The sequence below is a fragment of the Prionailurus bengalensis genome, chromosome A1, assembly GCF_016509475.1.
Source record: "Prionailurus bengalensis isolate Pbe53 chromosome A1, Fcat_Pben_1.1_paternal_pri, whole genome shotgun sequence".
NCBI classification, from domain to species: Eukaryota; Metazoa; Chordata; class Mammalia; order Carnivora; family Felidae; genus Prionailurus; species Prionailurus bengalensis.
In genome coordinates this window covers 211827514-211854117 of record NC_057343.1, presented here as the reverse complement: position 1 = coordinate 211854117, position 26604 = coordinate 211827514, and the positions used below count along the sequence as shown (strand labels likewise).

The 26604-nt window shown below is 40.0% G+C and overlaps 1 protein-coding gene across 1 annotated transcript; it reads right to left on the bottom strand.

The window, feature by feature from the left end:
- Nucleotides 1–434: 434 nt before the first annotated feature.
- Nucleotides 435–26338, bottom strand: LOC122494631 (UDP-glucuronosyltransferase 3A1-like). Its single transcript, XM_043599965.1, has 7 exons — nucleotides 26003–26338; nucleotides 23671–23772; nucleotides 13010–13118; nucleotides 10462–10993; nucleotides 3638–3869; nucleotides 1952–2171; nucleotides 435–835 (listed from the first exon to the last, which is right to left on the bottom strand). Exons 1-7 carry the CDS (start codon nucleotides 26094–26096, stop codon nucleotides 559–561), a joined length of 1566 nt encoding a protein of 521 aa, XP_043455900.1. The 5' UTR covers nucleotides 26097–26338; the 3' UTR covers nucleotides 435–558.
- Between the last annotated feature and the right edge of the window lie 266 nt (nucleotides 26339–26604).

Sequence of the window (26604 nt, the reverse complement as noted above, 5' to 3'; positions counted from 1 at the left end):
CAGAGAGACTACAAGTGTCCAAACAGCAATGATGAAGTAAACATGGCCCTGTGCTAAGGACAGGGAGTAAGGAGGAATGTGGGCTGCCTGCTAAAGTTTGGGTCTGAGTGAGGAGTCCATTGATGAGGGGCAAGTCAAGAAGCCAGAATCAAATTCATAGACACAGAGAGTAGAACAGGAATTGATGGAGATTCGGGTGGAGGGGGGCATGTATCTGAGGAATCACTGTTTGATCAGCGAGGAGTTAGTTTATTCTGGAATGATGAAAACAGTTCTGGAATGAGTTATAGTGATGTATGCAGGATAACGTCAATGGTAAATGACTCTGAATGTACACTTAATGGTAAAAATGTCAAGTTTTATATAATATATATTTTACTACAATTTAAAGAAGAATCCCAAGAATGCTTCACAAGAATTTTTAAACACAGACAGAAGTGAAGAGCAATTTATGTGCCACCATCAGGTGGAATACGAGGAACAGTAGGGGTGTCCTGTGTGGTTGGAGACTTTGTAGAACCAGTGGCTTCTCAAATACCCATCAAGGATGCACCCCCATCAGGCCTTCTTCAGCTTCCTGGCCCCACACAACCACCTGGCCACCATGCCCAGCAGCTTCCCGCAGAGCCACAGGGTGCCCAGGGTGACCACCAGCAGGAACAAGAAGACATCCAGCAGGTATTGCTCATGCCACGGCTGCTGCAGGGCATGGGGCTTGAGGTGGGCTGCACCCCCTGTCTGGAGGATGTGGTCGGTCCAGCCCACCAGCCTCTGGGCAGGGGTCAGGGGGTGGGAGCGCCTGATGATGCTGGCGGCCACCGCTGCTGACTTGTACCTGTTGGCAGACACAGAGGTAGGCATTACCTCTGTGGTCGTAGAAGTCTTAGAAACCTTGAATCTCACACACACTCGTTCCTCCACATGCACAGAAAACTCAGTTTCAAGGAAAAATGTTGGCCTGGTCTTGCCACACTAGCAGGGTCACATTGAGAAGTTCAAACTGGTCCCTTATGCAAAGATCCATGCCTAGTGCCCAAAGTGCTAAACTATAAAACAGTGATTAAGCTGTAAGGAAAAGTCTCTTCCCAGGAGGCTTATGGTACACTAAAGGAAAAAGCACGTAAGAATATATGTGATGTAACATACCGCTGACTCAGGGTAGATGTCCTGAAGATGCTAATAAGATATTCCACCCATCCTCATTATCAGATCATTGTGCTGGATGGGGATTTACCTAAGACATCATGGGTCCTTCTACCAACTCACTTAACAGAAATTCATCTCAACCTACTTTGTGGCAGGCCCTGTGCTAGGCCCGGTGAGCTCAGGGGAAAACAAGAGACACACTTGGCCATCCAGGGAGGCTTAATCTCTACTTTCCAGTGTGAGGGATGCACAATAAATAAAAACAGAAAGAAATGGGGTAGTTACCTATCCTGAGAAGTGTTGATAATAAAAACAAATTATGACTAAAGTGGGTGAGAGAGCAGTGCATTTAGGACTATCAAAGACCCTCTCTGAGGGGAGGACATTGAAGATGAGCCCAATGGTCATGAAGGAACCAGTCCTGAGAGGAGAAGGAAGGATGTTCTAGGGAGCCGCACTGACAAAGGGCCTGAGGCTGGAGAAACAGTGTGGCATATTGAGGGACAAAAAGGAGACCTCCTTCCTCAGTGAAATTCTACTATAAGCAGCATCAAAATATAACACCTCTCTGAGACCCAGTGTAAATAGGTCAGAGTCTTTGCAATACTTATGGTAGAAAATTGTTCTCAGCATCTAACCTAAATGCCTAGTCTTACTCTCAGAGGAAACAGATCAGGTATTAGTATCATACGCATATCATTGTCTGTCCCTAAAGTTTTGCCTTTTTGCAAAAGAGTGCAACACAGTACTCATCGTATTTCATATCTTCTTTCAGTCTCAATGACAAGTTCAGAGAGCTGCATACCTCTTGTCTTCTATGACTTCCTTCATCTTCAGAGCCAATGTCTCTGCCTTGATCTGCTTTAACTGGATAGAGACACCAAACTTCTTGGCTTCTACTCGGACCATGTTTTCAGGCTGGTCTCCAAGGACTGGAATCCCCACGATGGGCACACCATGTTGGATGGCCTCCATTATGCTATTCAGCCCACCATGGGTGACAAAAAGACAGATGCGTGGGTGAGCTGTTGTAAATCAGGAACAGAGAAGAATATTTCAGCATGAAAACTCTCAGAACACCAGGGAAAGCATCAGGGCAGAGGAAAATACCAAGGGATTTCAAGGCATGGTGGAGAAAATGGATTTACTGGTCCAGCTTTGAACATACTCAAGGGTGCATATTCCAAGATAGAAGATTCTGGCCTTGTCTGTGTACAGAGATTCCTCTAAGTCAATCCATCTAAGACTCAGAGCCAAGGGAAAGCTGCAGAGAACAGTGTTAAGCAAGGCATATTCCTCCTCCCAACTATCCATCCACCTATCCATCCATCCATTCTTCTCTCTACCCTGTTTCTCTCTTTGCTTTTCTTATGTCTGCTCTCTTTGTGTCTCCTTCTGTCTCTTTTCTGTCTCTCACTCTCCACGTCTCACCCTCTCTCCTTCACTGCCCATTATTTTCCTCTTATTGAAGTCTTAATACTTTCATTGTCATCGCATCTCACCTGGCATTCCTCAAACATACACTCTATGTGCTTTCTCCTCAATTTAATAAGAAATCCTCTAAAGTAGGGTGTGATGGACCACCCATCTCAGTATTTCCAGTTCCCGTGTGCTACTCTACTCTTTTTTAGAGAAAACCAAAACAAGTGTTGATAATGAAGAGTTCATCTCAAACAGTGCCTCTCAACAGGGATGTGCATCAGAATCGATTGGCGTTTCCTTGAAAATCAGAATCCTTTTTAGTCCATGCCTTGTGAAAAAAAAATATGCATAACACTCTATCTTAAGTTCCCAATATGTTTGTGAGCCTTGGGGTGAATAATCTTGGGGTGAACCTCTGAGGTATTCAGTTGTGGTGGCAGCTAGCATGCTCAAAAAACTGGCACAAGGACAAAGAAAACCTTGGGGTGTAAGGAACTGTTACCAGACAATTTTATGGACCAAATGACTGGCTGACAGGTTACTCACCTTGACAGTCAGATATTTTGGCACACCCTTCAGACACCATCAACATCAATTTTTTGAAAGTATGACTATACCTTTTGTAGCATAGGAGAATGTGCTAATATGTGTGTATGTGGAAGCGGAGGGTGTCTGTAATGGCATGTGGCCTAACAGGTTCTCAAGGGCCCAGGAAAAGCAATGGCAAGAAGACCCCTTATGTGTGTTCTCAAAGTCCACAAACTGTCTCTTGTTGGACTTGGACAACTTTCTTCAGTGCAAATATGTTAGGGTTAAAATAACCTGACAAAAATATCACTTCTGACTGAAAATAGCAGGACTAGAATAGAAAGGAAGAAGCAAACATGGCACTTTTAACCATTTTGGCTGTATATCCTGATTTCCCAGGGACTCCAGTTGACTGCTCCATTCCTGTCCTCTAAACATTACTTTAGCAACCAACCGTCCCTTCTCATGGTGATGGAGTTGCCCCGTGGAGCCCTAAAGAGACATAAATAGAAAAAGAGAAATAGATCTGGTCAGTCCTTACCTAAGAGGTCATTCTGAGGAAGCCAGTCCACGATTTTCACATTTGCTGCCAATTTGACGTCTTTGGGCCACTTAGAAGGCTTACAGTTCCATATCACCCCTTGGGAGAGACGAGCAAAGGCACTGTTCATCTCCATGAGAACTTCCTGGGACTGATAGGTGCCCACCATGGAGCCCATGGCCACAAGGACAAAACCAGAGTCTCCAAACTTGCTGATGAAATTCTCAAATTCCTGGAGAGAGGTAAGAAAGGAAAGGATGTGAACAAAGTTGTTCATGAAAACCTAGATGTGAAATGTTTATAAAATCATTTCATAAAGTGAAAGTCAACTATTAACAGAATGCACCATCCTGTCAGTACCTAGAGCTCACGGTCTTGAAACTGTACTCATAGGCCTGAGGACAGCTCAGTGCACTCTACAGTGTGCTTATATCCATTGTGTCCAGTGGCCTTGAGGTCATTTTTCTGAGACCTCAGGACACTCCATACCATACAAATACTTTCAATAATCACAAATGGATATGAAGAGAGTCTTAGGAGTCCAGCCAGTATCACAATAGTCCACAATGCACATAGGACACTTAACACATACTTCAGCACCAATATCTAGATTCAGAATATCCATATTACAATGTTTTAAGAAGAGGAAGGCAGAGGTCGTTGAAACTTCTTTTTTTGTTGTTAAGAACATGGCCCCAGAAGCAGGGTCATCCTCATCCTTCATCCTTGTCTGTGCAGATACGGCGTTTAGGAGTGTTCCAATGACAGACCAGAGGTGCTATTGCCTAGGTGAGTGCCAGTTGCTGTCCTGGACAAGTAGGGGGCAGTAGGCATTCTGGAGGCTGAGGTAGATGCTGGGGAAATATCTGTCATTTGTCTCCTTCCTATGCTTATGAGCCATCTGTTGTCTTCATTGTTGAGAGTTCTGGTAAGGTGTTTGGCCCATTTAAAAAATTTTAATTGATTTTTTTTATTGTTATTATGAGTTTTAAGAGTTCTTTGTATATTTGTATATATGGTTGTATATTTGCATGTATTACATTTTGAATAATAGTCTTTATCAGGTATACCTATGCAAATATTTACTCTTGGTCTGAGTCTCCTCCTTTTATTCCACAACAGGTATGTTGCAGAACAGAAATTTTTAAAATCAATTTGGCCCACTTCTCAACTCTATCACAGAACATGACTTGGGTTTTATATGTAAAAAGTAATCACCAACCACAAGGTCGTCTGTTTTTTCCTATGTCACCTCATATGAATTTCATACTTTTGCATTTTATATTCAGGTCTGTGACCTACTTTGTGTTAATTTTTTTGAAGACATAGGATCTGTGTCCAATCATTGGAAAGACTATCTTCTTCTCGTGGTATTTCTTAAAGCTTTGTCAAAGATCATTTGGCTACATTTGTGTGGGTCTATGTGTACTCTCTTCTATTACATTGATCTATTTGTTCTTTTGCTTATAGCACACTTTCTTGATTACTTTAGCCATTTCATAAGTCATGGAGATGACTAATGGCAGTTTTCCAACTTAGTTCTTCATCTTCAACATTGTGTTGGCCCTTCAGTGTTTTTGCCTCTCCATGCAAATCTGAGCACCAGCTTATCAATATCCACAATTGATGATTTGCTGTGATTTTCAGTAAGATTTCACGGAATCTATAGATCCAATTGGAGGTAACTTACACTTAGCAATATTGAGTCTTCCTACCCATAAATATGGAGTATCTCTCCATTTACTTAGCTCTTTGATTTCTTCCATCAGCATTTTGTAGTTTTCTCCATATAAATCTTGTACATGTTTTGTTAGTAATTATTCCCAAGATTTCATATTTAGTGGTGAAATGTAAATAGTAGAGTGGTTTTAATTTCACATCCTCCTGTTCATTGCTGATATATAAGAAAAAGATGGATTTTTTATATTAAACTTGTATGTTTTGATGTTACTATACTTGCTTGCTAGTTCCAGAAATATTTTTCTTGACCTTTCAGATTTTTTAAATAGACCATCATGTCATCTGTGAGCAAGAACAGTTTTAACTCTTCCTGCCTAATCTACATGATTGCTATTCCTTTTTCTTTCTCCTACTACTTCCTTAGGACCTCCAAGATGAGGATGAAAAGCAGTAAGAGAGTACACTTTCCTGGTACCTGTGAGGTTGTCCTTTCATTTTCTATAAAATGTCCCCTTTAATTAAAAGCTTCCGGAGAAGCTTTTAATTCTGATGAAATCGAATTTACCTATTTTTTTCTTTTGGTATTCATTCTTTCAATGTCACATCTACAAATTCATTGCCAAGTCCAAGTCCATGCATTTTAGCCCTTTCTTTTCTTCTAAGAACTTTTTGGCTTTTAGCTCTTTATTTAGGCCATTGATCCATTTTAAGTTGATTTTCGTATATGGTGTGAGGAAGGCGTGGAATATATTCTCTTTCATGGGAATGAATATCCAGTGGTTTCAGCACCATTTGCTGAAGAGACTGTTCTCTCCATTGATTGCTCTTGGCACCCTTGTCACAAATGAATTGGTCACAGATGTGTGCCACCGAACACTGTTTTTCCATGTTGATTTGGCTATTTGCATTCCATTACATTTCAATGTGAGATGAAGACTGGCTTTTCCATTTCTGCAAAAAAGAAAAAAAAATAATAATAAGGCCACTCAAATGTTGATAAGGCTTAGATAAAACTTGTAGATTACTTTGAGTAGTATTGCTCTCTTAACAATATTAAGTATCACAATTCATGGTCTTGAGATGTCTTTCCATTTATTTAGGTCTTCCTTAATTTCTTTCAGCAAATTTGTAGTGTCCAGTGTATGTGTCTCTCGCCTCCTCAGTTTAATTAGGTGTTGTTGTAAATAGAATAATTTGCTTGGTTTCATTTTCAGATTGTTCATAGCCAGTGTATGAAAACACAAGTTGTATGAATTCATTGGGATTTTCTATATACAAGATTATGTCATATGAATATCAAACCATTTCTACATTGTCCATTCCAATTTGGATGCCTTTTATTTCTTTTTCTTGCCTACTTGCTTTGTGTAGGGCATATTTGAATAGCGGTGATGTAAGCGGGCATCTTAGACTACCGATCTGAGGCAGCAGGATTTCAGTCTATCCCATAGAGTATGATGTTAAAGCTGTCAGTGTTCCATAAATACTCTTTATTGTGTTCAAAAAATACCTGTTTACTCCTAGCTTTGTGACTGTTGTTATCATGAAAGGACATTAGTTTTGTCAAATATTTTTTCTGCATCTCTTGAAATGATTAGCTTTTTTTTAAAATCCTCTTCATTCTATAGATGTGTTGCATTATGCTGATTGATTTTGTTACATTAGACATGTTATAAAATACCTTTTATATCCTGTAAAAGGTTTGACATCAGTCTATTTTGTCAGATTTTAATTAGCACATAGCCACCTTGGATGATTCTTAAAGAAGTTCATGGTCTTGGGGCGCCCAGGTGGCTCAGTTGATTGGGCACCCAACTTTGGCTTAGGTCATCTTCTCATGTCTTGTGGGTTTGAGCCCCGCATTGGGCTCTGTGCTGACAGCTCATAGTCTGGAGTCTGCTTCTGATTCTGTGTCTCCATCTCTCTCTGCTCCTCCCCTACTCATGTTCTGTCTCTCTTTGTCTCTCAAAAATAAACATTAAAAAAAATTTTTTAAAGAAGTTTTTGACTTAATACCCTAAATATTAGTTTCATATCTTTTGTCAACTCTTCAAAACATTTGTTTCTTCCTTCCTGTGCGTTTGTTGACTGTCTCCAGCTTACCTCATTGTACCATTCTGGCCCTTCTTAACTTCATCCAGCACAACACTATAAAAACTATCATCCCAAAGGACCAGTAAAAACCAGCTTTGTTGTCACTTGACATTTATAAGATCAGTGTAAATCTATAATTTAAAATTGGCAAAGGCAGAGTACAACATCATAACAAGAAGCTGAGTACTCCCAGCTCCCCACAGAACAAACAAAAGGACAAAAAAGGTTAAAGACTCACTCAGATAATTTTATACGACTTGGGAAAATAGTCAGTGATATACAGAAACCAAACAGATGCCCATTCAAGCAGAAAAAAATAAGCACACTCAGAATGGTTATAATTTCCATGGCAATTTTACTCTTCTGGCCCCACACTCTTCCTGAAGTGGCATGCCATGGTCCAGAGGCAGCAGTGGTAGCCCTGCCTTCTGTAAGAGGAGAAGAAATGAAATAATTTGCAACATTGTAGCCACTCTGTAGGCTCCCAGGTGACAAGTTAAGATCTCACCAGGCTCAGAGCTCTGACTGGAAATGGCAATATAGCTCAGATATCAGGTTGGTGGGAGTCTTGCAAGGCAATAGAGGGCACAATGTCATGTAAAACCTGCAGGGATACTGCAGAATTTAGAATCTTGGGGCAAGAGAAACAAAACACCTATGTCCCTGAACAGAATCTGGGTAAGAGTCTTTGGGAACTTAAGACATTAAAATTGGCCAAGTATACAGGAAGAATCAGATGAATGAACGCATACACAAAGGTCCAGACAGGAAAAATGCTCAGAAAATACTTAAGGAGACTTTAAGTTGTCTTCCCTGGCTTATCCAAAGTATTAAACATTCCCCACTAACTAGTGAAGGTGTTCTATGGCAGCCTGCAAACACAACTAGAGGTGACTGGGTTTACAAATGCCCACAACTTTCTACAAAAGATCACAAGACATATTACAAAAAGAGAGAGACTAAGAGCCAAAATGTGTCATTTAAAGGAATGAAATAAATCTCCAGGAACCCTCTTTGAAGAAACAGACACTGGATTTACTAAACAAAGACTTTTAAATTGACCAAATATGCACAAAGAACCAAAAAAAGTGGACAAAGGTCTAAAGGAAATCGGGAAGACAATATATGAACAAATAGAGAATAATAGCAAGAAGAGACAGAAATTATTTTTCAGAAAAAGCAAAAACTCAAAACAAAAAATATAATCACTGAATTGAAAAATTCACTAGGGTAGTTCAATGCAGACCAAAATAGACAGAAGACTTAGTACACTTGAAGACAGGACATCTAAAATGTCAAGTCTAAAGAGAAAAAAGTAGAAAGGGCAAAAAAATGAATAGAGTGTAAGGGAATCACAGGACCCCTTTGTGTAGATTAATATATGCATTATGGAGTTCTCAAGGGAATGAGAGAGGAAAGAATAGAAGGATTGCACCAAGAAATAATGGCACATAACAAGATATAATATGCAGACAATCCTAAGTTTCCTCTCTCACACACACAAAAAAATTTGTCATGACTAGTTAAGAAATTTAGGTAAGTAGCAAGAAATAAAATCAGCTCAGAATATCCATTGCATTACATTAATAATGACCATTTCAGGAAGGAGATTGGAAAAACAATTTCATTCACAATACAATCCAAAGAATAAAAAAATAGTTAGGAATAAACTTAACCAAGGAGGTAACTATATTGAACTATGTTGAAAACTGTAAGCCACTGCTGAAGGAAATTAAGAAGACACAAATAAATGGAAACAAATTACAGGCTTCATGGATTAGAAGACTTAATACTTTAAAGATGCCAGTACTTCCCAAGGTGATCCACAGGTACCATGCATCTCTATCAATAGTGAACATCACTTGCTTCTGGCAGAAATAGTAACCTATCATAAGCTGATGTGGAATTTCAAAAACAATGAGTACCCAAAACAATGTGGAAAAAAGAACAGGATTGGAGGTCCCACATTCCCTGATACCAGAGTTACTACAAAGCTACAGTAATCAAAATAGTGTAGTATGACAAAAAAGATAGATATGTAGATCAATAAAATAAAATAGAAAGTCCAGAAAAAGCCCAGGTATATTTGGTCAAATAACTTTTGACAAAGGTTCCAGACCATTCATTAGGTAAAAGACAGTCTTTTTAGCAAGCGATATTGGAAAACTGGATAGCCACATGCAAAAAACTGAAAGTCAACCATTACATTATACCATATGGTAAATGAACTTAAAGTAGATGACAGACCTAAAAATCTGAGCTATACACATATGACTCTTAAAAGAAAATAGAGAAAGAAATCTTCATATAATTGTATTGGGTAGTGATTTCTCATAAAAGACACCAACAGCACAGGCAACAAAATAAAAAATAACTGCATTGGATTGCACCAAAAGAAAAATTTTGTGTATCAAAGGACACCATAAACATAGTGAAAGGGCTCATGCCCTCTCTCTCAAATAAGTATATAAACTTAAAATTAAAAGAAAAGAATGAAATTTTGCAATATATGAAAACATGAACCTTGAGGCCATTATGCTAAGTGACATAAGCCAGGCACAGAAGAGCATGTATTGTAAGATTTCACTTATAGGAAGCATCTACAATAGTCAAATTTATAGAATAAAAAGTGGAAATTGGTTTTCAAGGGTTGGAGGAAAAGTAGAACAGATAGTTCCTATTCAATGGAGGAAGGGTTATAATGTTAAATAAGATCAATAAGATCTGCAAATCTGAGGCACATGGTACCTACACTTAATAATTCATAATGTATTTTCAAAAATTTGATAAGAGGGTAGGTCTCATATTAAGTGTTTTTACCAATATAAAATAAAATTTAAAATAGAATAGAATACAATAAAATAGACTAGAGACATAAAAGTAAGTATGTAAAAAAAAAAGTAGAAATAAAAGTAAACGTGTGTATTCTAGGTATTTTGCTTGTCCCATCCTACTTCAGTCCCAGTTCCCACTGGCAAGGGAGCCACCAACTCTATGTTTACTGAAGAGCTTTGCATGAAGTCCCTATTGAATGCTAAGGTTTCACTTACTTGTGGTACTGGTTTAACAGGTATGACCATTAAGCCTCCAATATACACAGTGTTGGGAAGCAGGGGCCTAGCAAATTCAAGGGCAAAGTCAGAGTTAACAAACCATAGCTCTGCTTTCTTTAGAAGATGAGACAAAACTGGTCTAGAGTCTTCTGGGAAATGTTCCTTGATGGTGTTGTCAAATGTAGACTGGATTCGCCATTGCCTTAAGAAGAAATCCAAGAACATCAGAAAATTCCTCACTCTGCCCCAGAAGTCCATGCGGTCGGTTAGCAAGGAATGGAACACCGGAACATAAGACACCGGGTTTGGTAGCCCAAGGTCCACACTGCCAAATGGGGAGGGAAGAATTGACACAAATGGCTTCACAAGCTTCTCAGCAATGAGGAAAGAACAGAAGTCAAATGCTTCAACAAATACCAGGTCAAAGTTCTCATTTTTTAAAGAATCCATGATGTCACTTCTCCTTAGCAAATCACTGCATTGAATCCCCAATTGTTCCATTAACTTTACAAAGGTGTCAAATGCTTCCCTGTTAAAAAAAAAAAAAAAAGACAAATATTCACTGAAGAGTTAATTTCACAACACTTAGGAGAAACTTTAGCTCACAGAAAATATCCCAGGTAAGTAAGACCATACCTGGCAGCAGCCCATCTATTTTACCAGTGTCCAATGAATAATCTGCTCTGGTCACCCTGCTCCATGTGTTTCTGCTTCCTAAAACGTTCTCACTTTTTTCCCTCTACTTTCTCTAGCCAATCACATCCACATCAATTCAAGATCCTTCCAATTTGGCAGCCATCTCTGACTGTAGCAGACATCAGAGTTCCATGTCTACTTGACACATTCCGTGATGCTCTCTTTAACTTTCATCTGTATACTGACAGTTCATGAGTGACTATCTTGTTTCCCAGCCTAACTGTGGAAGTACTTGGCAGCAGAGTCTGTCAATATTGATAATATAGCCCTTTTTTGTTCTTTAAATTTTGTAGAGTCTGCATTTGAGAGATTGCCTCACACAAGGAACTTTGTGATGCTAATATTAGAATCCCAATTCTAAACTGAACATGAGATTTATATTTTTCTAGCCTATGAAATAAACAAGTTAAAACAAACAAGCTTATTATTACCCTTTCCATTTCATCTTTCCTGGAGTAGTGAAAGAAATTAATACTACACCATGTCAGCCCACTGAAAGCCCACAGGTGAGAGCTCATTAGTAATATGCAGTTGTCCACGTGCACTGTAAACTTCAAGTGACAACAGATGATTACTGAAATTATTCTCTATTTTTAAATGATATTTTTTAATTTTTTTTCAACGTTTTTTATTTATTTGTGGGACAGAGAGAGGCAGAGCATGAACAGGGGAGGGGCAGAGAGAGAGGGAGACACAGAATCGGAAACAGGCTCCAGGCTCCGAGCCATCAGCCCAGAGCCTGACGCGGGGCTCGAACTCACGGACCGCAAGATCGTGACCTGGCTGAAGTGGGACGCTTAACCAACTGCGCCACCCAGGCGCCCCTATTTTTAAATGATTTTACATAATGAATGACTGCTACATAGTGTGGATAAATTCAAGAAATGAACTACAAATTCCTCAAAAGAACAGCATTCATCATATTTGAAATTAAGTTAATCTATTAAAATACAGGAAGGTACTGTGCTCAGCATGCTGCACCATATTTAATAAGTGGGTGCAACATGTCTTCAAAGAAATGAAGTGGGGAAGAAGAGACAAGACATAATAAAAAAAATCATGAATAACAACACAAGATGATATATACAATGCTTCAAGAGAGTATTTTAGAACACAGCTCTTCTGGATGAAGAATTTGGTCTTCTGGTTTAGGTAAGCAGAAAGGCTTTATGGCAAAAGCCAGATTTTAGGACCACCTTGATGACTGAATAAAATTTTTAAGGAAAAAGGGAAAGGTGGAGTTAGGCCACTATAATTCACCAAGGAAGGCATGAATATGTGTCTTTTCCCTCTTCTGTCAAAGGTAAAGAACTTTCTATACATCCCAGATAATCAGGAAAATTTTCAGGCTAATGTCACAATGTGTGTCATCAAGGCATTTGGGTTTTTAAATGAGTTAAAAGACAATGGCTCAAAGTAGGAAAAACTGTTTCCATTCTTGAGTTTACATGATGAGAGGAAAAGTAAGTATAAAATGGTGGCTTTGATATGCCTACCAACAATCAGAAATTATGTTGTTTATCCTGCCTTCTGTGTTGTGGCGAGTATATACACAAACACTGTAGGTGAAGGGCTGCCAGGAAGATCCAGAAGGAACGATCCCTGACTATATAGAAATACATTCATGATTTCAGTGGAAAAGGCACACTACACAGACCGAATAATTGGAAGTGAAAAACTCATCTATTCCATCGATCCCTACCCCCTATCATTGATCTCCCCATCCATCCACCCATCCATCCACCCATCCTTTTCTCTTAAACTTACTCTAAGTAGCTATGCATCCAACCATTTATTTACATCACTTTATAAATGGTAAGTCTTTCAATCAGAGAATAAAAGAAATTACCTGCCATGCAAAGCTTCTTCAATATAGGAATCAAAATGTTCCTTTAATTCTTTTTCATGATGCTCAGGTAGAAGCCAACTGATAACTTGGTATGCATTTTCCTTCTTTTCTAAATAAAAAATTTTTAAAAACACCAATAAAATATATCATTAAGTCCAACAAGGCAGATAATTTTGACATGATACCGTAGTTTTTTTTTATCCTAATAATTTTATATATATCTGCATGTTTGCTTTTAGAGGGTTTTTCGGTTTTATGCCTGCTTTTTCATTCCTTCAGTCATAGGATCTGATACTATTTATTGAGAACATTATAATAATTCAATTACTTTTATTCAACTGAATGAATGATATAGAACTTAAATAAAAGTAAAGTTCTATTTGAAGCTTTCATGTAAAGGTATAGATATTCTTCATTTTACAGATGAAAAGACAAACATAAATGGAGTGTCAGATAATTCATCACGGTTGCACATATAGTAAGTGTTACGCTTTGTATTTAAATACAGGTTTAATTTTATCCCAGCTCCTCAGTCCTTTGTTTTTTAGGAAAAAAGAGATATTTTTTTATTACTTACAGGTGACACATGCAAAGGTTTTTCATTCAGCCAAAAATATGGCAAAGGCTAAGTTAACAAGAGTAGTCCCCTGCAGTCCTACTTACCATTCCGACATTTCCCCCATAACTCATGTGTACTAAAGAGTGTGGCACCATTTTTGAAGTTGGACTGTTGACAGCTTTCAAACTCCATTTCCTCCTTAATTTTCTGGGACATATCTTGGAAAAATGAGGAGAAAGCCTCAACATGACCTCCCTCGTGTGACCAAGATTTTCAGCCAAGCAAGCCAGACCCCATGAGGGGAACCTGCACCTCCATCCCACTCAGAGGCTTCCATAATTGGCATTTAGAAACAAAAGGATGGGTTTAGCCTTTGAGTGGCCCTGGTCATGTGTCTCACACAAACCTATCTTCTGTGTCAGAATCCACTTTGCTTCTGGATTCCAGCATGAACCGTGTGATTGACACTAGGCTAGGTAGAACCGCATGACCAATGGTTGTACATCTCAAGGACTGCCCCCATTATAAACAGTGCTCTGAGTTAAGACTGATTCCAGTTTACAAGCCCACTGAACGGTGTGAGGAGGATAGCACCATGCCATCTGATGAACTCCACACCTGTAAAAGGAGAAGGTGCTCTAGAACCCGAGAAAATGCCTTTGCTACTGTTGCTCATGATATCTCTGTAGCTCAAAGAAAACCTTGATTAACACAGTAATAGGGAAACACTGATGACACCCTCATGGGGTTCATTCAAGGGTTAATTCAAACTCAGCTTAATCTCAGTTCTCTAAAATCACCAGCAGGAAGGCCTTTAGCTTTGGTGATGCTAATTAGGACATTTGGAGGAAGAAGTTATAAATATGAGCAGGTTAAAAGGGATACCCTCCCCCAAAGTATATATAATGACAATGAAAGGAATGGCAAAAAATGGGAAATGTCAGCGTGGGACAGTCAGGAAAGAAATTAAAACAGAGGTCTCAGTTTTGACATATGTGGCAACTAACATTACTTTAAAAAACATTATAACAGAGCAAGGACACAGATTGGCTTTTGTGACTTACATCAGAGGTTCTACATTACTTTTAACATTGGATGAGATCCCCCCAATGACCAACTTCTATCGTCTTAGTCAATACTGGGGAAAATAACAGATATATCATGAGAGCTCACCAAAATTTATCAAAGTACCTCTATACTGTTAGGAGGTAGAAAATATTAGATAGAGCACAGTGGTGCATGCCCTGTCTTAACTACTGGGATTAAATATCCCATAGCCATAACAGCCATTGGTTGTTACCTCACAGTAGCTATGGTTGCTCCTATATAAGAAGTCATAAAATTAATGTTTTAGTACTAACACCATGACGAAAGGGAACTCATTGGATCTGCCCAACATATTAAAAGTTTTAATACAACAAAATAGAGTTTCAATAGAGTGCCTTCAAGGATTAAATCCCTTTTTGTAAAGGATCCATTAACAAAGAAGAGATTATCCCCACTAGTTCTCCATTTAATAGCCTAACTTGACTATTCTTAACCCTGAATGAATGGAGCCTCTCACTGGATTACTGTGATCATATTATGGCCTCCATTTCCAATCTTACTGAAATTACTGACTATATCTAAAACTAATAAATTCTGTACAGTCATCGCTTTGGCAATACATTCTGTTTAATTCCTATTTCAACAAGCTCTCAGCTCTAGTGTCTCTTCACCTTCACCTTTGAAGGGTACAAGTAACTTGTAACTTGGCTTCTCATGGACTACCTCAACAGCCCTACTCGCTAGTTTTGCTGGCAAGATCTTTAACCACATTTAACTTTCTCCAGAAGCACATGTATGACAGTACTTTGAGGACAACCTCCTTTTGCAGAGATTTCTGGAGCCCATTCAGTCAAGGCACAAACACGCACACAGCAACTCACATAGAGGGATGTGCTGCTGCCCTACACAAAGCACAAGCCATGGCACCTCAGTTAAATTCCTGGGACAAATTGCTTGTTGAGTGGAAGGTCTTTCCATCCCTGACACTGTCAAGACACACCTATTACGGCTCCATTTCCAGCATGAGAGTATAAGGAGCTTTCCTGGACATACTTTGAAAACAGCAAATGGTGAAAAATTCATACACACACACACACACACACACACACACACACACACAAACACACACACCTCCTGATGTAGACAACAATTCCACTGACACAATTTGTCTGAAATAACTATTTGGGAAATCTGCAGCCAATTGATGGTTTCCACCAACCTGAGGAAGTCTTTAACTGTAAATTGCAGATAATTTTAGTCAATTTCAGCTTTTTCCACAGTAGCAGCTACCCATCCCCCAGCCCTCAGTCTCCAGCAGGAAGCTGTATGCATTGTTTATAGAGCAGCTTGCACACAGGTTTCAAGAGCCTGAGTGGGCAAAAAAAAATCACCTTGTCCAAATATCAAGTATCTGTGCTCTGATTGCTGATTGCTGCTCTGGTCGCAGAGATGCAGACAAAGAAGTAGGCAGCAAGGTTTTTGCATCATGCTCTATTATTGCAGCCACTTCCCTCTCTGGCTCAATTGACTTCCAGGGGTCTTAAAAGATTGATGCCCTCCTTTCCCCCTCATTTTCTCAATTTACCCATTTGAAAGGGAACCATTAAAAGCTGGGACATTGTAAAACAGCTACACATACCAGGAAAACTTGGAAGTGTCCATTCATGCCCAGGAAAAGGCTCAGAAAACACAGTGAACAGTGAAATTTACACCTCGGTTTGATCATCAACACAAAAGCAGCATAAAACAATTTTAAAACATAAATAAACAAAATTAATAACAAAAATCTGCAAAGAGAAGGGAGGAGAGGTTCATCTCCAGATTTACACATTGTTATATTCAAATGTTCAGTTTTCAACAAAAATCACAAGACACACCAAGACACAGGAAACTAATGCTTCATCCAAAGAAAATTATAGATTAACAGAAACTGTCCCTAAGAATTACTTTATGAAAGATGTATTAGACAATGTCTTTAAAATAACTGCCTTAAATTTCTCACAGAATTAAGGGAAGATGTGGAGAAGGTCAAGGAAAAAGTTTTTGTAAAATGTCACTTTTTACAAAGAAAGGTAGGTGGGGTGTCTGAGTGGCTCAGTCAGTTAAGTATCCAGTTTTCCATTTCAGCTCAGGTCATGATCTCATGGCTTGTGAGATCAAGCTCCACATCAGGCTCTGGGCTAGCAGCAAGGAGCCTGCTTGGGATTCTCTCTCTCCCTCTCTCTCTCTGCCCCTCTCCAGCTCACGCTTACTCTTTCTCTCTCAAAATAAATTAATAAACATTTTAATTTTTTTAATAAAGGAATATGAAATCTAAAGAAACCAAAAACAAATTCTAGGACTGAAAAATACAATAAATGAAATGAAAATGTCACTAGAGGGATTCAAAGGCAGAATTGAGCAAGCAAAAAAACCATCAAGCATTATCAGTGAACCTCAAGAGAAGACAGTAGAAATGATCAAGTCTGAGGAACAGAAAGTTAAACAATTTAAGAAAAGGGAACACAGTCTAAGGGTCCAACACATGCCCTGTGGATGCTCAGGAGAAGAGAGAAAGAAAGGCATAGAGACAATATATGAAGCAATAGTGGCTGAAAACCTCCCAATTGGGTGAAAGATTTTAATATAAACATCCAGGAAGCTCATCCAACTCCAAGTAAAATTAACTCAGATACCCACATCAGGACACATTATATCAAAATACAGAAAGAGAAAGAGGAAATAGTAAAAGGAGCAAGAGAAAAGTGACTCATCGCATACAAGTGATTGTCAGTGAGATTATCAATAGATTTCCAATCAAAAATTTTAGAAGCAAAAAAAAAAAAAAGTTTGAGACCAGAAGGCAGTGGCCCAATATATTCAAAATGCTAAAAAAAGAAAAAAAAAAGAAAAAAAAAAGAAGAAAAGAAAAGAAATAAGAAAGAAATAAAGGGAAAAAAAAGAATTGTCAACAAAAAATTCTACATCAGGCAACTCTGTCCATCAAAGATCAAGGAAAATTAAGACAATCCCAGATAAACAAAACTAAGGGTGTTTGTTACCACTAGAACTGCCCTGGGAGTAATGCACAAGGCACTTCTTCAGGGAAGAATGAAAGGACGCCAGAAAGTAACTTAAAGGTATATGAAAAAATAAAGATTTTTAAAGAGGTAAAAGAATGGGCATTATAAAAGCTACTGTTATTGTAACAATGTCTCTAACTACCTTGTTGTTTTCAATATGATTTAAGAGGCTAGTATATTAAAAAAATTATTTGTTTAGGGGCATCTGGATGGCTCAGTCAGTTAAGCATCTGACTTCGGCCAAGGTCATAATCTCATAGTTCGTGAGTTCATGCCCCACATCGGGCTCTGTGCTGACAGCTCAGAGCCAGGAGCCTGCTTCAGATTCTGTGCTCATGCTCTGTCTCTCTCTCATTCTCTCAAAAATAAATAAACATTAAAAAAATTATTTGTTTAAAAGCTACTATCATTATCTGAAATTTGTAACTCCACTCAAATTTTCTACAAAATTTAACATACTAGTGCATTTAAATTAACAATAATTTATGTTTAGGAGCACATGATGTATAAAAATGTAATTTTGTGACATCAACTAACCAAAGAGTTGGGGATAAAACCATCTAGGAACACTAGGAACAAAATATTTCTATGTTATTAAATTAGTATAAACTAAACACTGGGAATACAGGGAAGATGGCAGCATAGGAGGACACTGGGCTCACCGTACGTCCTGCTGATCACTTAGATTCCACCTACACCTGCCTAACTAACCCAGGAAACCACCAGAAGACTAGCAGAATGGAGTCTCTGGAGCAAAGCGCAGACGAGAGGCCCACGGAAGAGGGTAGGAAGGGCGGCAAGGTGGTTCGCGCTGCACTGACTGGCGGGAGGGAGCCGGGGCGGAGGGGCGGCCCGCTGGCCAAGCAGAGCCCCCGAGTCTGGCTGGCAAAAGCGGAGGGGCCAGATGGAGTGTGTTCCAGCAGCAAGCGCGACTTAGCATCTGGGAGGTCATAAGTTAACAGCTCTGCTTGGAAAGCGGGAAGGCTGGAGGACAAAGGGAGGGAGAGTTGCTGAGGCCCAGGATGGGATGACAGAGCTGTTTGGCGGGGAACAAAGGTGCTCACCAGCGCCATCTCCCTCGCCCATCCCCAGCCAAAATCCCAAAGGGAACCAGTTCCTGCCAGGGAACTTGCTTGCTCCACCCAAATACCCAACGCTGTGCTTCTGCAGAGCCACCCCTCCGGCAGCTGGTCTGACTCCCTCCCGCTGCCACAGGGCCCCTCCTGAAGCGGATTACCTAAGGAGAAGCAAGCTAAGCCTGCCCCTCCTGCCCCCGTGCACCTTCCCTACCCACCCCAGCTAATACCCCAGATCCCCAGCACCACAAGCCTGGCAGTGTGCAAGTAGCCCAGACAGGCCACACAACCCCACAGTGAATCCTGCCCCTAGGAGAGGGGAAGAGTGGGCACACACCAGTTTGACTGTGGCCCCAGCAGTGGGCTGGGGACAGACATCAGGTCTGACTGCGGCTCCGCCCACCAACTCCAGATATACACCAAAGCACAGAGGAAGTGCCCTGCAGGTCCGCACCACTCCAGGGACTATCCAAAATGACCAAACGGAAGAATTCCCCTTAGAAGAATCTCCAGGAAATAACAACAGCTAATGAACTGATCAAAAAGGATTTAAATAATATAACAGAAAGTGAATTTAGAATAATAGTCATAAAATTAATCGCTGGGCTTGAAAACAGTATAGAGGACAGCAGAGAATCTCTTGCTACAGAGATCAAGGGACTAAGGAACAGTCAGGAGGAGCTGAAAAACGCTTTAAACGAAATGCAAAACAAAATGGAAATGACGACAGCTCGGCTTGAAGAGGCAGAGGAGAGAATAGGTGAACTAGAAGATAAAGTTATGAAAAAAGAGGAAGCTGAGAAAAAGAGAGATAAAAAATCCAGGAGTATGAGGGGAAAATTAGAGAACTAAGTGATACCCTAAAGAGAAATAATATACGCATAATTGGTATACCAGAGGAGGAAGAGAGAGGGAAAGGTGCTGAAGGGGTACTTGAAGAAGTAATAGCTGAGAACTTCCCTGAAATGGGGAAGAAAAAGGCATTGAAATCCAAGAGGCACAGAGAACTCCCTTCAGATGTAACTTGAATCGATCTTCTGCATGACGTATCATAGTGAAACTGGCAAAATACAAGGATAAAGAGAAAATTCTGAAAGCAGCTAGGGATAAACGTGCTCTCACATATAAAGGGAGACCTATAAGACTCGTGACCGATCTCTCTACTGAAACTTGGCAGGCCAGAAAGGAAAGGCAGGAGATCTTCAATGTGATGAACAGAAAAAATATGCAGCCGAGAATCCTTTATCCAGCAAGTCTGTCATTTAGAATAGAAGGAGAGATAAAGGTCTTCCGAAACAAACAAAAACTGAAGGAATTCGTCACCACTAAACCAGCCCTACAAGAGATCCTAAGGGGGATCCTGTGAGACAAAGTACCAGAGACATCGCTACAAGCATGAAACCTACGGACATCACAATGACTCTAAACCCATATCTTCCTATAATAACACTGAACGTAAATGGACTAAATGCACCAACCAAAAGACATAGGGTATCAGAATGGATACAAAAACAAGACCCATCTATTTGCTGTCTACAAGAGACTCATTTTAGACCTGAGGACACCTTCAGATTGAGAGTGAGGGGATGGAGAACTATTTATCATGCGACTGGAAGCCAAAAGAAAGCTGGAGTAGCCATACTTATATCAGACAAACTAGACTTTAAATTAAAGGCTGTAGGGGCGCCTGGGTGGCGCAGTCGGTTAAGCGTCTGACTTCAGCCAGGTCATGATCTCGCGGTCCGCGAGTTCGAGCCCCGCGTCAGGCTCTGGGCTGATGGCTCAGAGCCTGGAGCCTGTTTCCGATTCTGTGTCTCCCTCTCTCTCTGCCCCTCCCCCGTTCATGCTCTGTCTCTCTTTGTCCCAAAAATAAATAAACGTTGAAAAAAAAATTTTTTTTTAAATAAAAAATTAAAAAAATAAAGGCTGTAACTAGAGATGAAGAAGGGCATTATATAATAATCACAGGGTCTATCTATCAGGAAGAGCTAACAATTATAAATGTCTATACGCCGAATACGGGAGCCCCCAAATATATAAAACAATTACTCACAAACATAAGCAACCTTATTGATAAGAATGTGGTAATTGCAGGGGACTTTAACACTCCACTTACAGAAATGCATAGATCATCTAGACACGCAGTCAATAAAGAAACAAGGACCCTGAATGATGCATTGGATCAGATGGACTTGACAGATATATTGAGAACTCTGCATCCCAAAACAACAGAATATACTTTCTTCTCAAGTGCACATGGAACATTCTCCAAGATAGATCACATACTGGGTCACAAAACAGCCCTTTATATACTTCATAAGTATACCAGAATTGAAATCATACCATGCATACTTTCAGACCACAATGCTATGAAGCTTGAAATCAACCACAGGAAAAAGTCTGGAAAACCTCCAAAAGCATGGAGGTTAAAGAACACCCTACTAACGAATGAGTGGGTCAACCGGGCAATTAGAGAAAAAATTAAAAAATATATGGAAACAAACTAAAATGAAAATACAACAATTCAGATGCTTAGGGATCCAGCGAAGGCAGTCCTGAGAGGAAAATACTTTGCAATCCAGGCCTATCTCAAGAAACAAGAAAAATCCCAAATACAAAATCTAACAGCACACCGAAAGGAAATAGAGCAGAACAGCAAAGACAGCCTAAACCCAGCAGAAGAAGAGAAATAATGAAGATCAGAGCAGAAATAAACAATATAGAATCTAAATAAACTGTAGAGCAGATCAATGAAACCAAGAGTTGGTTTTTTGAAAAAATAAACAAAATTGATAAACCTCTAGCCAGGCTTCTCAAAAAGAAAAGGGAGAGGACCCAAATAGATAAAATCATGAATGAAAATGGAATTATTACAACCAATCCCTCAGAGATATAAGCAATTATCAGGGAATACTATGAAAAACTATATGCCAACAAACTGGACAACCTGGAAGCAATGGACAAATTCCTAAACACCCACACCCTTCCAAAACTCAGTCCGGAGGAAATAGAAAGCTTGAACAGACCCATAACCAGCGAAGAAATTGAATCAGTCATCAAAAATCTCCCAACAAATAAGAGTCCAGGACCAGATGGCTTCCCTGGGGAGTTCTACCAGACGTTTAAAGCAGAGATAATACCTATCCTTCTCAAGCTATTCCAAAAAATAGAAAGGGAAGGAAAACTTCCAGACTCATTCTATGAAGCCAGTATTACTTTGATTCCTAAACCAGACAGAGACCCAGTAAAAAAAGAGAACTACAGGCCAATATCCCTGATGAATATGGGTGCAAAAATTCTCAATAAGATATAGCAAATCGAATTCAACAGCATATAAAAAGAATTATTCACCATGATCAAGTGGGATTCATTCCTGGGAGGCAGGGCTGGTTCAACATTCGCAAATCAATCAACATGATACATCACATTAATAAAAGTAAAGATAAGAATCATATGATCCTGTCAATCGATGCAGAAAAGGCAGTTGACAAAATTCAGCAACATTTCTTAATAAAAACCCTCGAGAAAGTCGGGATAGAAGGAACATACTTAAAGATCATAAAAGCCATTTGTGAAAAGCCCACAGCTAACATCATCTTGAATGGGGAAAAACTGAGAGCTTTTTCCCTCAGATCAGGAACATGACAGGGATGTCCACTCTCACCGCTGTTGTTTAACATAGTTTTGAAGTGCTAGCATCAGCAATCAGACAACAAAAGGAAATCAAAGGCATCAAAATTGGCAAAGATGAAGTCAAGTTTTCACTTTTTGCAGATGACATGATATTATACATGGAAAATCCAATAGACTCCACCAAAAGTCTGCTGGAACTGATACATGAATTCAGCAAAGTTGCAGGATACAAAATCAATGTACAGAAATCAGTTGCATTCTTATACACTAACAATGAAGCAACAGAAAGACAAATAAAGAAACTGATCCCATTCACAATTGCACCAAGAAGCATAAAATACCTAGGGATAAATCTAACCAAAGATGTAAAAGATCTGAATGCTGAAAACTATAGAAAGCTTATGAAGGAAATTGAAGAAGATATAAAGAAATGGAAAGACATTCCCTGCTCATGGATTGGAAGAATAAATATTGTCAAAATGTCAATACTACCCAAAGCTATCTACACATTCAATGCAATCCCAATCAAAATTGCACCAGCATTCTTCTCAAAACTAGAACAAGCAATCTTAAAATTCATATGGAACCACAAAAGGCCTCGAATAGCCAAAGTAATTTTGAAGAAGACCAAAGCAGGAGGATCACAATCCCAGACTTTAGCCTCTACTACAAAGCTGTCATCATCAAGACAGCATGGTATTGGCACAAAAACAGACACATAGACCAACGGAATAGAATAGAAACCCCAGAACTAGACCCACAAACGTATGGCCAACTCATCTTTGACAAAGCAGGAAAGAACACAGTTTCTTTAACAAATGGTGCTGGGAGAACTGGACAGCAACATGCAGAAGATTGAAACTAGACCACTTTCTCACACCATTCACAAAAATAAACTCAAAATGAATAAAGGACCTGAATGTGAGATAGGAAACCATCAAAACCCTAGAGGAGAAAGCAGGAAAAGACCTCTCTGACCTCAGCCATAGCAATTTCTTACTTGACACATCCCCAAAGGCAAAGGAATTAAAAGCAAAAATGAACTACTGGGACCTTATGAAGATAAAAAGCTTCTGTACAGCAAAGGAAACAACCATCAAAACTAAAAGGCAACCTACGGAATGGGAAAAGATTTATTGTCAAATAAATTTGACAAATTGTCAAAACAATTTATTTGACAATAAATTTCATATATTGAAAAAAACAAAACAAACAAACAAACAAAAGACATTGTATATCCTTTACTGGGATAGATAAATTTAATAATTACCAGAAAAAACTTACTTGGGATTAAATAATCTCCTCCATAAAGAAGCATGGTGACATTATGACCATGATCTTGAAGAATCTGAGATACCCGGTCCAGCAGTAGATAATGGCTTCCACCTAGGAATAATACAAAATTTTATTTTTGTGAAGGTGAGAACAGAGGGTCTGAAATTGATGTGGGGGAATGGAGATCCAGGATAAGGTAGCAGAGAATTGGTGGTCAGTAGAAGATGAGTTATTTTAGTCCTTTGGTTTTATTTTGGGTAAACCCCAGACCAGATACCCTCCTTCTTTCTGACCAAGTCTTAATTTGTAGCAATCTTACATGAAAGATTCCTTTTTGCACTTCAAGATCTCCATGCCAGTGAGATGACCTTCTCTATGCTTAAGCCTAAAGGAGTTCCCAATCCTAGGCACATGCTGCAATTTAGGCTGCCTTTATGGAGGTACTGTGTCCTTTAGGAAAGGAAATTTGTGGAAAATTTTGGCACAAGACTATGTATGTGAGAATAATGGGATTCTAAAGGACAATCAAAGCTATTTCTGGAATCCTTCTGTCTGGAAATTTATGTTAACATGGAAGCCAGAAACATGGGAACATGGATATCAGTCCAAGCCACAGAAGCAGAAGTGGATAGAGCCACTGCTCAGAGCCAAGATTCTTCAGATTCAAATATATTTGGCAGGATGTTCCTCAGTTGGGTCCTGCATTTTACTAAACATCAAATTTAAAGCATTCAGGATAACTGTGGACCCTTTGGGTAGAACTGTAGGATCCTGTATGTATATAAAACTGGGACATCACCCAACATAGGAAAATCCTGGGATCCTAAGGAAATAGAAGTGTGATTCTCTGTGGAGGTGCAGATTATCACACCAACGTCTAAAACCATGTAATATCATGGAGCACTTTGCTTGAATCTATGGGTCAAGGAGTAGAATTTGCCTATGTTGGAAAGTGGGGGTTGTTTGGAAGACAATGATCTCATGATGATTGGGTCAGGACAGATGAATGTAGGACTACAGTAATGGTGTATATCTGTGGAAATCATTCTAGTTTTTTATATCTATACTTGTGTTGCCTGATGTAACACAGATTACATAAAAGCACAAACCCTACACCCTTAGATGCCTTCTCTGGCTCACCTTTAACCCCTGTAAGAAATGGATGCAGGGGAGAAGGCTTCCTGCACAGGTAGCCATTCCTGAGCACCATGGTGATCCCAGTGCATTCTGGGGCAGAGGCAGGGTTTCCAACACCTCCAAACCACACCTGCCCCCTCTCAGAGTCCCGAGGACATGCAATTTCAAGAGGTGGGGCAATTCTTTTTTTCTGTTGCCTTTAACTATCATTAAAAATAGATTTAAAATGGAAAACAGAGTTTTTTTCAATACTTATTTTTAGGAATCCCCACTGTACAGCATAGAGTCTGGGGAAGAGGACAGGTTTGAGGTAAGAAACAGTAGGTTAAGTCCAGGTGTGTGACATCAGGGAGGTCTGGTGTGCTCTTGCAAAAGGCCCCTCATTTCCCTGACCCTTAGGTTCCCTGTCAGGAAATAAAACGGAGATGCCCAATTAGATGACCTCAATGGTTTCTTCTAGCCCACGATCCCCAGATTCTTGGGGATCTAAAAGTGACCCCAGGAGCCCCGTATCCTGTCAGAATGGATCAAAAAAAAAATATCTTGGGGGAACTCCATTTTATGATGCCTCTTTATCCTGATAAACGTTCCTGTTCCATTTCTGTTCCCTTTGCAGCAAAAGTAAAGGCATTAAAACTGGGTTCACACAGAATTAACTGTTTCACTGTTCTTCAAAACCTTCTAGCAGCAAGGGCAAAAGAGAGACCTGTTCCCAACTGATTTTCTCTGCCCAGTTTCCAGGTTTCCAATTAGTGAAACAGGCCCCGTTTGTGCTGCTACCCCCAGGAGTCCCTTTCCTTGGCCTGCAAGAGCCTGAAAGTGACCTCACCTTCCACTTTCTATTGGTAACTACAGCACCTTCAGACTTTTAAGGTGTGCCTCTGAAAATCCCGGCTGCACCCAGGAGTACGCAGCTCAAGGTCTCCAGGTCAGCATTGGATCGAAATTCTGGCCCCAGCAATGCAGAATAGGACACACCTCCAGAAAAGGTAAAAAAGAGGAAAGAAAACCATTGCTTTTTCCAGAACTAGCTTCCCCACACCAGCAGTGGGGACCCCTCTGTGAACCCCCTGCCTTTCCACCTCTCCCTCCTCTATCCTGGGATCCAAACAAGCTCTGGAAAACCACAAAGAATGACCTATGAAGCAGGGCTAGATTGAGCATCTGGGAAGCGCCTCTGTCTGATTCTGTTGCCAGCACTCACCCAGTGAGGATACAGTCAGAATTTTGGCGGCCTCTGGGATCAGGAACCCAGACAGAAGAAAGCCAGCTAGCAGCAGCGCCCGCTGGCCTGTCATGCTCCCTCCTGTACCAGCTGCAGATTCCAGCCTTGTGCCCAGAGCCCTGTGCTCTGCTTCTCTGAGTCCCTCACGGTGACCTGTATGCCTTGGGGACAAGCTTTGCACTGGCAGCCAAGGAAATGCTCTGGTAGAAGCTTGAGAAGAGGTGAGGGATGGGTTCTGTCTGTTTTCTTTTCTGTTTATAGCTTCTGGCCTTTCTGCTCCTCCTCCTGGGTGCTTGCTCCACTGGCTATTTGGTCTTCACCCTCCCTAACCAGAAGCAGCAGGAAGGAGGGGTTAGTGAGCTCTCCTTAACCCTTCTCTGTCCGAGTAATCACCACACTCTCTGCAGAGAAGATACTCTGAACCTTAGGAAGTCACTTCCAAGATGACTCAGACCTATCTACATTTTAGGGACCTTTCCCCAAACTTTCCCACCTCTTAATTGCACTATTGACCTCCTACTGTCATCCCCCTGCCCCATTTCCCCAGATACCTCCTTAAATCTCTTTAAGTGTTCCAATGT